This window comes from Lemur catta, chromosome 8 (assembly GCF_020740605.2).
Source record: "Lemur catta isolate mLemCat1 chromosome 8, mLemCat1.pri, whole genome shotgun sequence".
In the NCBI taxonomy this organism is placed as follows: domain Eukaryota; kingdom Metazoa; phylum Chordata; class Mammalia; order Primates; family Lemuridae; genus Lemur; species Lemur catta.
Window position 1 is genome coordinate 32,026,207 of NC_059135.1, and position 13,881 is coordinate 32,040,087.

The 13,881-nt window shown below is 40.1% G+C and overlaps 1 protein-coding gene and 1 pseudogene across 4 annotated transcripts in view; one reads left to right on the forward strand and one right to left on the reverse strand.

Moving 5' to 3' along the window:
* The window catches only part of FTCDNL1 (formiminotransferase cyclodeaminase N-terminal like), a 77,452-nt gene that overhangs the window by 20,998 nt on the left and 42,573 nt on the right, over positions 1-13,881 (forward strand). For 3 of the 4 annotated variants that reach the window (XM_045559952.1, XM_045559953.1, XM_045559950.1), the window contains exon 5: positions 5,175-5,360. The exons of the other annotated variant lie outside the window; for it this stretch is intronic. In XM_045559952.1, coding sequence (XP_045415908.1) covers positions 5,175-5,360 — 186 coding nt within the window. The remainder of the gene's footprint in view (positions 1-5,174; positions 5,361-13,881) is intronic. 4 annotated transcript variants of the gene reach the window in all.
* Positions 10,257-11,532, reverse strand: LOC123643767 (annotated as a pseudogene).

Below are 13,881 nucleotides of genomic sequence, written 5' to 3' on the forward strand. Positions count from 1 at the left end.
CTAACCCAGTCCTCCTTTCCCCACATTTTTCCTATCATTTACTTGTTGTAGAAGCTGGGTCAGTTGTCCTATAGAATTTCTATATTCTGAATCTGTTTGCTTCCTAATGGTATGATTTCATTTGTCTTTGTCCTTCACGTTTCCTGCAAACTCCGAGTTAGCTCTAGAGCCTTGATTGGTTTGAAGTTCAATTTTTTTTGGCAAGAATTCTTCAAAGGTGGGCTGTGTGTTTCATACTGCATCACATCAGGAGGCCGTGATGTCTGGGTATCTCACTTCTGGTGATACAAACATGAGTTGCCTTTGTCTGCCATTGTAAAGTTCCTAATTGACTTTTCATGAGGGTTTCATTCACTGATAGTCTTTGCCTAAAACAATTATATTTTTAGGGGTTGCACCATGGTGATTTTCTGATCCTATCATCACTCCCACATTTATTAGTTGAATTTTTTTCTATTGAAAACATTCTTTCTCTCATCAGCTTGGGCTAGTCTGGCTATCCTGAATACTTTTTATACAGGAAGGGGAAGATAAATGCTTTTGTAAAAAAATTTTTTGTTTGGATTGACAAATTTCTAGATAAGGAGTTGGTGCTTTAGAGGAACCTTCCCCCCGACCCCTGCCCCCATTTTACAGATAAAAAAGTTGAAACTCAGAAATGTCAAGTAAATTGTTCAAGATCCCCAATAGCTAGTAAGAAGCAGGAATGGTATTCAATTCTGCATCTTCTCTCCTCAAAAGTGTGTGTTTCCATGAGACCAAAATGGACCCCTGCCCTCAAAGTCCCAGTTGCAGACAGCTTGGGGTTGCTGCTACAAACATCTCCCAGTGTTTTTCCCTTTGAGACTAAGCTCCAAGAACCCTCCTTTGCAGGCATAACTTACGCCGTACTCCAGAACTGTAACTCCAAAGGGAGGTGTTGGTTTGGATAGGCAGAGAGCTGGACAAGGCCAGAAAACATGTCACGGTACTTAGTAGGAGAGGTTTTTAGGACAACAGTTTGTGCTTTAGGCTACTGCAGCAGCCAAAGTATGAGTCACTCCAAATTATGGTTGGAGCAGATACACAAGAACAGAATAGTCTGGAGAGTTGTCAGATGTTTAGAGGTTCAGATCTTACCTTTCCTAACAGTTCTCCTGTTTCCCTTGCCTCCCCCCACTACCATTTTAGATTTGAGGGGAGAATTTAGCTAACTGTCTAAACATTACTTTGCAATTCCCAAACCTCCATTGACTATGTCCCAGCCACCTGGCCTCAACCACCCCCCTGGAGCTACGGCCCTTTACTGCTGGCATACCTCATTTTATTGCACTCTGCTTTTTAGTGCACTTTGCAGATATTACATTTTTTACAAATTGAAGGTTTGTGGCAATCCTGCATTTAGCAAATCTGTAAAGGACATTTTTCCAACAATATGTGCTCACTTTGTGTCCCTGTCACATTTTGGTGATTCTTGTGATATTTCAAACTCATTATTATTATATCTGTTATGGTGACCTGTGATCAGTGATTTTTGATATTGCCACTGTAATTGTTTTAGGGTACCGCGAACTGCACCCATATAAGATGGCAAACTTAATTGATAAATGCCTGTTTTCTGACTGCTCTGCTGACCAGCCATTACCCTGTCTCTCTCCCTCTCCTTGGGCCTTCCTGGTCCCTGAGACACAACAGTATTGAAATTAGGCCGATTAATAACCCCACAGTAGTAGCCTCTAAGTGTTCAAGTGAAAGGAGGGGTCGCATGTCTCTCACTTTAAATAAAAAGCTAGAAATGATTAAGTTTAGTGAGGAAGGCATGTCAAAAGCTGAGACAGGCCTCTTGTGCCAATTAGCCAAGTTGTGAATGCAAAGGAAAAGTTCTTGAAGGAAATTCAAAGTGCTACTCCAGCGAGCACAGGAATGATAAGAAAGTGAAATGGCCTTATTGCTAATATGGAGAAACTTTGAGTGGTCTGGATAGAAGATCAAACCAGCCACAACATTCCCTTAAGCCAAAGCCTAATCTGGAGCAAGGTGAAAACTGAGAGAGGTGAGGAAACTGCAGAAGAAAAGTTTGAAGAAGCAGAGTTTGGTTCATGAGGTTTAAGGAAAGAAGCTGTTTCCATAACATGAAAGTGTAAGGTGAAGCAGCAAGTGCTGACATAGAAGCTGCAGCAAGTTATGTAGATGATTATGCAATTATGAGAAAATTGATGAAGGTGGCTGCACTAAAAACAGATTTTTGATGTAAATGAACCAGCCTTGTATTGGAAGAAGATGGCATCTAGGACTTCCATAGCTAAAGAGAAGTCAATACCTGGCTTCAAGGCTTCACAAGACAGGCTGACTCTCCTGTGAGAGGCTAATGTAGCTGATGACTTTAACTTGAAGCCAATGCTCATTTACTGTTCTGAAAATCCTAGAGCCCTTAAGAACTATACTAAATCTACTCTGTATTCTAGAAATGGAACAACAACGCTTGAATGACAGCATATCTGTTTACAAAAGGATTTATTATTATTATTATTATTATTATTATTATTATTTTGAGATAGAGTCTTGCTTTGTTGCCCAGGCTGGAGTGTAGTGGTGCCACCATAGCTCATTTTACCCTTGAACTGCTGGGCTCAAGTTATCCTCCCCTGCCTCAGCCTCCTGAGTAGCTAGGACTACAGGCACGTGCCACCATGCTCAGCTAATTAAAAAAATTTTTTTGTAGAGATGGGGTCTCACTATGTTACCCAGGCTGGTCTCAAACTCCTGGCCTCAAGCAATCTTCTCACCTTGACTTCCCAAAGTGCTGGAATTACAGTTGTAAGATACCAGGCCTGGCCATTTATTGAATATTTTAAGCCCACCGTTAGACCTACTGCTCAAAAAAAAAAAATTCCTTTCAAAATATTACTGCTCCTTGGTAATAAACCTGATCACCTACCAAGAGCTCTGATGGAGATGTATAAGGAGATTAATATTCATCTGTTCTGCAGCCCATAGATCAAGGAGTAATTTTGACTTTGAAGTCTTATTAAGAAATGCATGTGTGAGGTTGTAGCTGCCATAGATAGTGATTCCTCTGATGGATCAGGAAAAAGTCAATCGAAAACCATTTGGAATGAATTCACCATTCTAGATGCCGTTAACAGGAATTTGGAAGAAGTTGATTCCAACCCTATGGATGGCTTTGAGAGAGTTCACCACTTTTGTGGAGGAAGCAACTGCAGATGTGCTGGGAATAGCAAGAGAACTAGAATTAGAAGTGGAGCCTGAAGATGTGACTAAATTGCTGCAATTTCATGATAAAACTTGAACAGATGAGGAGTTGCTTCTTATAGATGAAATGAAGAAAGTGGTTTCTCAAGATGGAATCTACTCCTGGTGAAGATGCTGTGAGAATTGTTGAAATGACAACAGAGGATTTAGAATATTGCATAAACTGAGTTGATAAATCTGTGGCAGGCTTCGAGAGGATTGACTCCAATTTTGAAAGTAGTTCTACTGTGGGTAAAATGCTACCAAACAGCATCACATTCTAGAGAGAAATCTTTTGTGATAGGAAGAGTCAATCGATGCGGCAAGCTTCGTTGTTGTCTTATTTTAAGAAATTGCCACAGCCACCCCAGCATTCAGGCACCACCACCCTGATCGTCAGCAGCCATCAACATTGAGTCAAAACTCTCCATGGCAAAAAGATGATGACTCACTAAAGGCTCAGATGATCATTAGCATTTTTTAGCAATAAAGAATTTTTTATTTAGATATGTACTTTTTTTAGACATTGCACATTTGGTGTACTACAGTAGTGTAAACGTAACTTTTATATGCACTGAGAAACCAAAAAATTTGTGACTTGCTTTATTTGCTTTCTTGCTGTGGTCTGGAACCAAATCTGCACTATCTCTAAGGTATGCCAATATCTTAAAGTAGTGTTAATAAAGCAGAAATTACTTAGGAGATTTTCTTGGCTTCTTGGTGTCTACAACATCATGGGCTTCCAATGTTGGAGTCCCTACCTGACTCTGAGAAAGAACTTTTCCCAAGACTTTTTATGCCCGAGCCGTACAAAATCTTTTTTTGGTATCTTCCACCTTTCACTTCGTACATTAACATGGCAGCCTACATTAGAAACAGACCAATAACAAACACTGCATGGCAGCTGGGGAGGTCTCCTGTGCTTACTGTGGCCAGAGGCCCCATCTCAGCCCTGATGTTCCGTGTCGTACCTCTGAATACACAAGGCCCACAATCCCGCCATCCCAGGCCAGTACTGAAATTCCTTAAGCACCTACATTTTGTATATCAGACAGAAAAATGTATGCTATCTGTCTTTGCTTGCAGAGGACTATCCTTAGCCCCTTGAAAAGATGCCATAGCTACAAGCAGAGGTCTTGTGAAGAACTAATCACAAAAAAACCAGAAAAACAATTCTGCATGTTGCTTTGGAAGATAAAGTCAGGTCCAGAGAATCCAGATACAGAAAATGGCAGAGGAGAATGAAAAACTGTTGTCATTTAGAGTAACCTCCAATTATGTGTAAATATTAGGCTTCCTTACACAGCACCTGGCCCAGAGCTGTCCAGTAGGACTTTCTGTGATGGTGGAAATGTTCTTTGTCTGTGCTGTCCAATGTGCAAACCGTTATCCACGTGTGGTTATTGAGCACTTCAAGTGTGGCTGGTGCAACTGAAAACTTAATTTTTTAAAGGTTAATTTTAATCAGTTAAATTTTAGTAGCACATGTAGCTAGGGATTACCATGTTAGACAAGGCAGTTACTGGCCTTTGCAGTCTTAACTTTTTTATCTCCTAACAATATGTACAAGTTGGGGCTGTTTTAAAATTGTTCCAAAACTGAAGGCACCAATTTCATAGATCTTAGTGATAAATTTTCTTTGTGAAATTAGATTTGTAATGGGTTAGAAACTCAAGCCTCTTTGTATAAAGGCAAACTTTTATTATGAGACTAAACTTCAATGGAAAATTAATTGTGATCAAACTTTGATTTTTAAGATTTGTATACATTATGTGCTGTAGTGGTGATGGTCAAACCACAATGGGCAACTTAAGGTCACTGGACTATTACAATGCTAAATTTTATGTTAAGTATATTTTACCACAATAAAAAATGATACATTTTGTTTTATTCTATTGGGCCCGATTTTGATTTAATCTTGTTAAAATGTCCCACTGCTGTAGGCCTTGCTGAGAGCATGATCCTGCACGTGCCTGGCTGCAGCGTGTTTCTCTTCGGTGAAGCCGACCTGCCTGAGAAGCGCAGTCTCGTCCAGAGAAGGAAGCAGCTGGGCTGGTTCAGAAGGAGGGATTTCAGTGCTCTTGAGCCTGACCTGGGAGCTGCCCCTGCCCGGAGATGTGGTTTAACAGGTTCTGAGTATGGTCTTTGCTCTGCTCGGTTTCATTGTTTTCACTTGATAGGATGCTGAGGTCCCCTTCATGGGGTCACACCTTCATAATGCAGGCAAAGTTACAGCAGTGGCTTCTTCTTGAATCAGGTGATGGTTTCCTGTGGGCTCTTAGTCTCACCCAGGCTAACCCATAAGCCTAGAAACATCTGTCAGATATTTGACGAGGGCCCCCAAGAATGATTTTCAAAATATATAACAAACCCTGCAGCACGACCACTGGTGATGAGAATGCATGCAGCTCCTGCCGGGGACAGTATCCCGGGGCCCCATCTGTGCCAGGTGTGGCGTTGCATCCTGGGGTGTGATGGAGACACCTGGGGTGGGGGGACTTAGGAAGAGGTAGCTGGTAGGAACGAATTTCAGTTCTTGAACATCAAGTGTAGCCAAGTTGGTGCTTATGGCTGGAAATCAGTTTTTCTTACCCTAGAGAGAAGCTTTTCCAGACAATGAGCTTATAGAACAGAGAACAAATACCAGGGAGTGAAATTCTTCCTTCCCCTGGGTCTCACCAATGTTTGCCTCTTTCTGCCGCTCCTCTTTCTGTCCCCTGCCCCACCCCTTAGGGATTACTCAGGACAAGGTAGAACCCCATCCCCGTCACCTGCACTCCACCATTCTAGTGTCATTCTTCATTCTCAAATGTCTTCTGTAGGGGTCACAAATTAAACCACGTTAGATCACATTTCAGTGGACAGTGAATACCTTAGCAGTTACTAAAATACTAGATAGGCAAGGGGTGGGACATGGGTGAGCATAAGAAACATGGCACAGCTCTGCCAAAGCCCTTCAGGATATTTTTCACATAGGCCTTTGGTGGCTAAGCCCTGGTACAGAATTCTGATCTTAAGGGAAGAGTATCTGTAATCAAGTAGAGTGGTAGAGTAGTGCAATTAAAAAAAAAAGGCACAGGTTTTGAAGCTGTGCTCAAATCCTGGCCTTATTGTTCACTGGCTGTGTGACCTTGGGGAGCTAGTTAGTCTCATTAAGCCTCAATTCCCATGTCTATAATATGGACATAATAGTAATTTCCGCCTGATAATATTGTGAAGTTGAAATAATGCCTGTAAGGTACCCAACACAGTACTAAAGGGCTGCTTTTTTCTTCCCTATGAAGAGATTTATAAAAATGTTACTATAAATGTATTTCATTCAGTATTTTGTGATAGAAAAAAGGAAGAGACTGATTGCTCTCTGCCAATTTGAACCTCACATATTTTCCCATGATTTGTCTCACAAATGGAGAAGTGTAAGTTTTATGACTAAATGTTCAGAACTCTATTTCCTGGTTTCTAATTTGAGCCTTTCTAACTAAAGGGATTATGTTGCAAATGCAGTCAGCGCAGTGCCAGGTGGGCTGGCAGGACAGGCAAGCAGACAGGAAGGAGGGACAGGTACTTGGTATTAGAGCACAGAAGAACTGGTTTCAGCATTAGCTTAAGCAGACACTTGAATAACCTAATTCTCATTTCTGCAGTGTTGTCAGAATAAATGGGTGGATATTTGGGAAGAACTGTAACCTGATATAAAAGGCATTTCTGAGTTAAAGACCAAATGCCAGTCTTATCACTAATCCTGTTTAGTCTCCTAAGAACAAACTCGATATGTGGTTGTCTAAGCCACAGTGAACTTGGCGTCCCAATCTCCTCTCAGTCACCTCTGCTCCAGCATCACCAATTGATATTGTTCGATTTGAAATGGACAACCTGTTGGGATTTCTGATTTTTCTCTACTTTTATTCCACACAGAGATCTGCAATTTACATAGAGAATTTCATCAAAATCTGAAATCCCAAGTTTAAACTTTAAGATGCCAAAATTGACACAACAAATGTTTAAACACGGTATTTTAAAGGTAATATTTAATACCAGTGAAGATGTAGTTAGAGACACTCATATTGCTAATGGTATCGTAAATTGGTGTAGACTTTTTAGAAATGAGTTTGTGGCATGTACTAACATCTCTAAAAATGTATGTAATTGCTTTTCAAGAATTCTAGTTCTAGTGATAAATCCTAAGGAAATAATAAAAGGTAATGTACTTATGTACAATTATGTTTATCAAAGCATTATTTAGAATAGAAAATACTGGAAACAACAGGACTGTTTGCTATTGGGAATGATTCCATAAGCTATGGCATACCCAAGCATGATGTTTTAGAAGAATTTTTAGAGACATGAAAAATACAATGTAGAGAGAGTTTATAGTTAGTTAATTAATGCAACAAATATTTATTAAGTACCTACTTAACAGCCAGATGGTATAGTCCGTGGGCAAAATAGAACTTTTATGCCTTCAAAGAATTTATATTGTAATTGTGGGAGAGGTGAGGAGACAAGATAATAAATGACACGCTTAATAAATAAATGAATTATGTAGTTCATTAGAAAATGATAAGTGCTACAGCCAAAAGAAAAATTGAACAGGACAAAGGCATTACAAGGTCTGGAATGGGACTGCATTGTGATTTTAAATGGGATCATCGCAATTAGGCCGCATTGTAAGGGAAGTATTGGGGCATAGACTTGAAGGAGTGAGCCGTGAGCCACACAGAGATGGGGACAAGAGCTTTGGGCAAAGGGAATAGCCAATGTCAAGGCAAAAGGATACAAAGTAGTATAAATGATATGATCTCAATATTGTAAAATACATATGCTTATATTCTATTTATATCATATATTTAGAAAAAATTTTAATTCTGAAAGCTTCCAAATTATGTTAATATCTCTAAGCTCATGTTGTGATTATTTCCATCATCTTCCTCAAAGGGTAATTATTGAAGTTTCTTAGTGGTAAATTTTAAAAGCCAGGTTTTAGTGCATTCATTCAGATTAGATTTCCTGGAAAATGCATGATAAGAAAGGAAAAATAGCACAGTTTTTTCCCCATATGTGTTTTTTCACTAGTGTCTGCTGACAAAAGGTAAAAACCTTCGTTTGTGGAAGAAACATGAAAATTATGAGTTGCCGAGTTGAGGCAAACTGTTCATCCTGCATTTGGTGGGCTCAAAGCAGGTGCTAATAGCAGAAAAATAAAATATTTCAAGGAGGAGCGGTGAGTATGGGATGTGGATAAACAAGTAATCTCTAATATTCCGCAAACCAGGTAGTAGAGTTTAAGGCTCTTCAGTGAAATCTTAAGTTACCTTAATTTGCACATATTCTTCCTTAAAAAATTTTATGTAGAAAGGAGTAAATTGCTTTCATTTTTTGAAGTAATTTCTATTGAAGTTAATCTATAACACCTCTTTTATTAGGGTAGAAATGTTATTAATCTAATTTTCCAGTGAATTTGATTCCCAGCAATAGCGATTTCTTCCTTATTTTTAAATTTAATGGCTTTATATATTTTCCTAACTTTTTTTTTTGGTTATGTCAGTGTTTCCCAATATATTTTTCCATTCCTCCCACCAAAACAGAAAAGCCTCAATACTTTGTTGCTATGTTTATTTCTTTTCCTGCAAAAATTAAATAGAAATGATTGGTGCTATCAACTGAACACTATGGTCAACATTCCAGTGACAAATTAATTTACACAGTACCCGAGAGGAAGCAGAATCTATAAGGGAACAGGTTTCTGTTTTGAAGTTCCCGAAGAATATTATAAACAGAAGAGAAAAAAAAAGTGAGCTCAGAAATGATTAACACCCATAGTCAGTGCCAAACACACAAAATCTTTTAAGCCAAATTCCTTTTAAAAGTTTCTAGTTGGCCAGCTCGTGGGGAACATAAATAAGGGCAAAGCGGTAATAGTTGATACTTTTAGATCTATAAATAAATACTTGGTGCATATATATTTAAAACCCTAAACATTTATGGGATAATTTAAACACTGCTGTCTGATAGGTTGTACGAATGGCCTGCATATATGCATCGCTGTTTGAAAATGCAAGGGCAATTCTTTGAACTATAGTTTCATATGATGCCTCGGGAATCATAGATGGAGGTAATTGGTACGGCTTGGAGTCAGGGGCTTCTGTTTAGTTATTTAAATGGGTTACTGAGAGCTGCCCTGCTTACTTCTCTCTGCTGTAAATAAGAAAGTCATCATCAGGTACTTTTCGTGACATAAAATAATCCAATTTACTCCACACCCAAACTTTACCTGGTCTTTGAAAAATAATTTTTAGTTTTATAGTTTTAGAATGAGTCTTGTGTTAAAGAGCCTATTTTCATTATTTTCTGATGCTAGTAAGTCTAGTTGGGATGATGGAAAATGAAAGTCTCTGTGTGGAACTAAGTATGTAACCTATAATTGAAACGTGAGGGACTTAGACTTTGCTTAAAGTGAGGATGGGCCCTGTTGTATTATTGAAAAACGTGGGAGCGGGCAAGTCAAGCTGGGCTTGGCTTCATTGCGTGAGGTTGATGTGTACCTATGTCTGTCATTTTCTTTTGTGAATTATTGTTACTATGAAAGATTCAAAGTCAATAGAATGAGGTTCACAATTCTTTGCAGAGTGGGAAAACATCACTTAACTTTCTTTTCTGTGTATTCAACCACATACATGGGTGAGAGTCCTGCAGTCTTCCTGTCATAGGGGCATTGGACTTAGCAATTATGTTTGAGTTTTATGGCTTTAGTCATCAAATGTCCTATTTCAGCTGTGGCTTCTCTTTAGTGCATGTTCTAAAAAAATATGAAGTACCAATATGTGATGATAACTAATTGTTTTTGGTATAATAACTGTTTACATTTTTGAACCCAAGTTCTGAGTCCGGTGCCTTGCTCTGTTTGTTACTCTGAAGCAAATACTACATGTAGGCTAGGCTTTTACTTTATTTATTTTAGTTTATTCTTTGATGTCCAGTGATCTCTGAACTTCTTATTGGTATAAAGGCACGCTGCTGCTGCCGCCTCAACACCTGGTAACTTTGGTGGTGTTGGCCTCAGACACCACTTTGCCCTGCAGGTGGTGGTCTTTTGGATGATTTCCATGGAGTTGCTGCTGTCCGAGGCATCACTGGGACTGAAGTCCTCCCTGTCTTCCAGCAGGCAGCGGTAGGTGGCAATCTCGGCCTCCAGTTGACCTTGATGTTCAGCAGGGCCTCGTACTCCTGGGCCTGGTGCTGCCCCTCTGCCCAGGTCTGTGCCAGCTCCAACTCCAGGTGCAGCAGGACCCTGCTGAACTGCTCCATCTGCATGGCTTAGCAGGCCTCCACCTCCCTCGAGTTGTTCTCCAAGCTGACCTTCAGATTTCTCATGGAGTCCAGGCTGGTCTCCAAGGACTGGACTGTACATCTCAACCCTGAGAGCATCATCTCCACAGCTCCGATCTCAGTGGACTGTGAGGTGACTGCTGTGTCTTTCCTCAGTCCCCTGTGACCAGTCTTGTCTACTCCTCTCAGTTCTTCTGAGCCAGCTCATCATACTGGGCCTGTTTGTCTGCCACGATCTTGCTAAGGCCCTGAGATTTGAGGGCGCCCACCTCCACGGTCAACCCGGAGCTGGCAATCTGCACTGCAGGTGTTTTACTTCCTCCTCGTAGTTCTTCTTCATGACAAGCAGCTCCATCTTGAGAGCTTTGATCTCTGTCTCCAGCTGCAGCCAAGTGGCATTGCTGTCATCAGTGACCTTGTGGAGCTCGTAGATGTCGCTCTCCACAGACTGGCGCATGGCCAGCTCTGTCTCATACTTGACTCTAAAGTCATCAGCAGCAAGATGGGCATTGTCAATCTGCAGAATGATGCAGGCATTGTCCACAGAATTTGCAGAGATCTGATCCCTTAGGTCCTCGATGGTCTTGAAGTCATCTCCCCATCCGCCCCAGTCTCTGACCTGGGGTTCCTTCTTCTCTAGATAGACGTTCCTCGATTTTGCTCTCCAGTCTCCCGCTATCAGTCTCCAGGCTCCTTACTCTGTCCAGGTAGGAGACCAGGTGCTCGTTCAGATCTTGCATGGTCTCCTTCTCAGTCTGGATGCCACCCCATTCCCACCAGACCCCCGGCCATCCCTGCAACCAGGCCCCTGGACCCCCCGCTGCCCTGGGAGCTGGTGGAGTGGGACGCAGAGATCCAGGAGCCCGAGCCCGCAGTGCCTGCATAGACGCTGGCCACACTGCTGGCTGGGTGCCTGAATGGAGCCCAGGACCAGTAGTTGGTGGAGAAGGTGGTGGAGCAAGTGGCGAAGCTCATGCTGTCCCAGGAGGAAGGCGAGAGGACAGCCCACAGGGTCAGGACCAGGGTTTCACCTTATTTTAACCTTCTTCATGTTTTTATATCCAGCAACCTGCATGGTTCCTGGCACTCAGGTTTTTAGTAAAAAAGGTATTTAATGAAGGAGTTGAATTGGCTATGGAGAATCTATGTATTCAAACTGTAATGCAATCCACAAATTTGAAGTTGTCTCTTTAGATATAAAAATACTAAATATCCAAAAACACCACCTCAGCTCTCCCCTCATGCATGTTTTAATACTGGCCACCAAAGAGGAGCTTAATACCAGGTCTGTCTGGAAAGTATTCGGCTAAATTGTTACTGTGACAAGAACAGTTACATGGCTGGATACTTTCTGGACAGACCTCGTATAATAAATAGATTTTCTGAAGACATCCCTAAGCAACTTCTGATGTCCTAAAGTGAAAGTAAAATACATAGAATTTTTTCACCTTTGATTGAAAATGATGGTTCCTGGAACTATTTTTGAGAATAATTTTGATCTAAAGGAAAAGAATACATGTGTTTCTTCTGAGTGCTGCTTTTTCATTTTCCTAATGGGCTCTTCACTATTGTTTTGTCTGAATGCAGTTTTTTATTTGTGTTATTCCAGACGTGGTCCTACCACAAGCATCTTTAAACCAGACATTAATAGCATAGTTCACAGTCATTACTGCCAGTGCTCAAACACAAATATTGCATTTGTGTTTGCAAAAGCTACACATCAGATGTTAATTAAGTGCATTTGGTTTTTTTCTGCTTAAACAATCTGGCATAAAGAGTTTACATCTATATCAGTTCACCATAAGGTCTCAACAATATCTGAATCACCAGCCGTGCAGTATATGATAAATACAGTGTTTCCACACAAGAAAATAACAGAATTGTCAGGAAAACATCAGGCCTGTTATATTTCCCTGTGAAATAATAGCAACTGAATCTCAGTTTCTTTTTCTTTTTGATTAAAAAAAGTCTTTAACTAGGAGTAAACACCAATATTTAGAATGATAAATTTTTTATTAAAGAACACATGGAAAGTGAAATCATACCAAAGATTTTTTTCCTTGTTTTTAGCTTGCTTCAGGGCGTTGTGACAGTTGTGTTGGAATAAAATTGGAATTTCAGCCTTGCAGCGAGGGGATTGGTGCTGCCACCAGAGCAGCCGAGTGCCAATCTGCAGGAGGCAGGAGCCCAGCGAAACCGCAAACTGAGAAAGAAACTTTCACATCAGGTTTCTAATTTTAGAGCAAAAAATGGAATTACTTTAATTTATGACATTTAACTAGAAATACGATTTGCTGGGATTAATTATCTCTCATTTAAAATACCTTCTTAGTAGTTTAAATTAACATAAAAAATTAAATTCAGCATTTAAATAAGGTCAATGGGACTGCTGGATTTAAACACAGAATTTGATTCAGTATAATTGGATCACCATATTGGCTTTGACTTGGAACGGTTAAATGGAGGAAATTGGAAAAGCATAAATTTGGGCAGAAAGAGAAATTTTCTTTTCTTCTTTCTTTCTTTTTTTCCCCCCCAAGGGAGAAATGGGTCATGGCCTCATAACCACTCAGAGAAGAAACTACTACCCTGATTAGGTCAGAAACATCTCAGATTCATTAACTGTCTCTGTTTAATAACTGGTTGAGTAAGATACAGCAATAGAAGAAAATAAAATTATTACGTAACTAAAGTTTAATAGAAAAATTTTAAATATACATAATAAGGGCATATATTAAAAATGATTATTCTGTGTTAAGTGGTTCCTCCCTCCCTTCCTTCATTCATTCCTTTCTTTCTTTCTTTTCTTTCTGTTCTTTTTTGAGACAGAGTCTTGATCTGTTACCAGAGCTAAAGTGCAGTGGCATCATCATAGCTCACTGCAACCTCAAACTCCTGGGCTCAAGAGATCCTCCTGCCTCAGCCTCTTGAGTAACTGGGACTACAAGTGTGTGCCACAATGCCCAGCTAATTTTTTTTTTTTGGTACAGATGGGGGTCTTTCTCTGTTGCTCAGGCTGGTCTCAAAATCCTGGGCTCAAATGATTCTCCTGCCTTGGCCTCCCAAAGTGCTGGGATTTGGCCTCCCAAAGTGCTAGGATTACAAACGTGAGCCACCTCTTATTTTATTTAACAGAGCATATAAAAGTTCCTTCTGATGTTTAACTTTATTTTTTCTAGGAAAAAATAATTTTAAAGTATGCTTTTTAAGTAATTTTTAAAGACAGAGTTTCATTTTAATCAAGTAAATCAGTGTTGGGATGCTGTACACTATATATGTTGTATTCTTTATGGAACTCTGCTTAGGGCTTAACATCTAAACTTG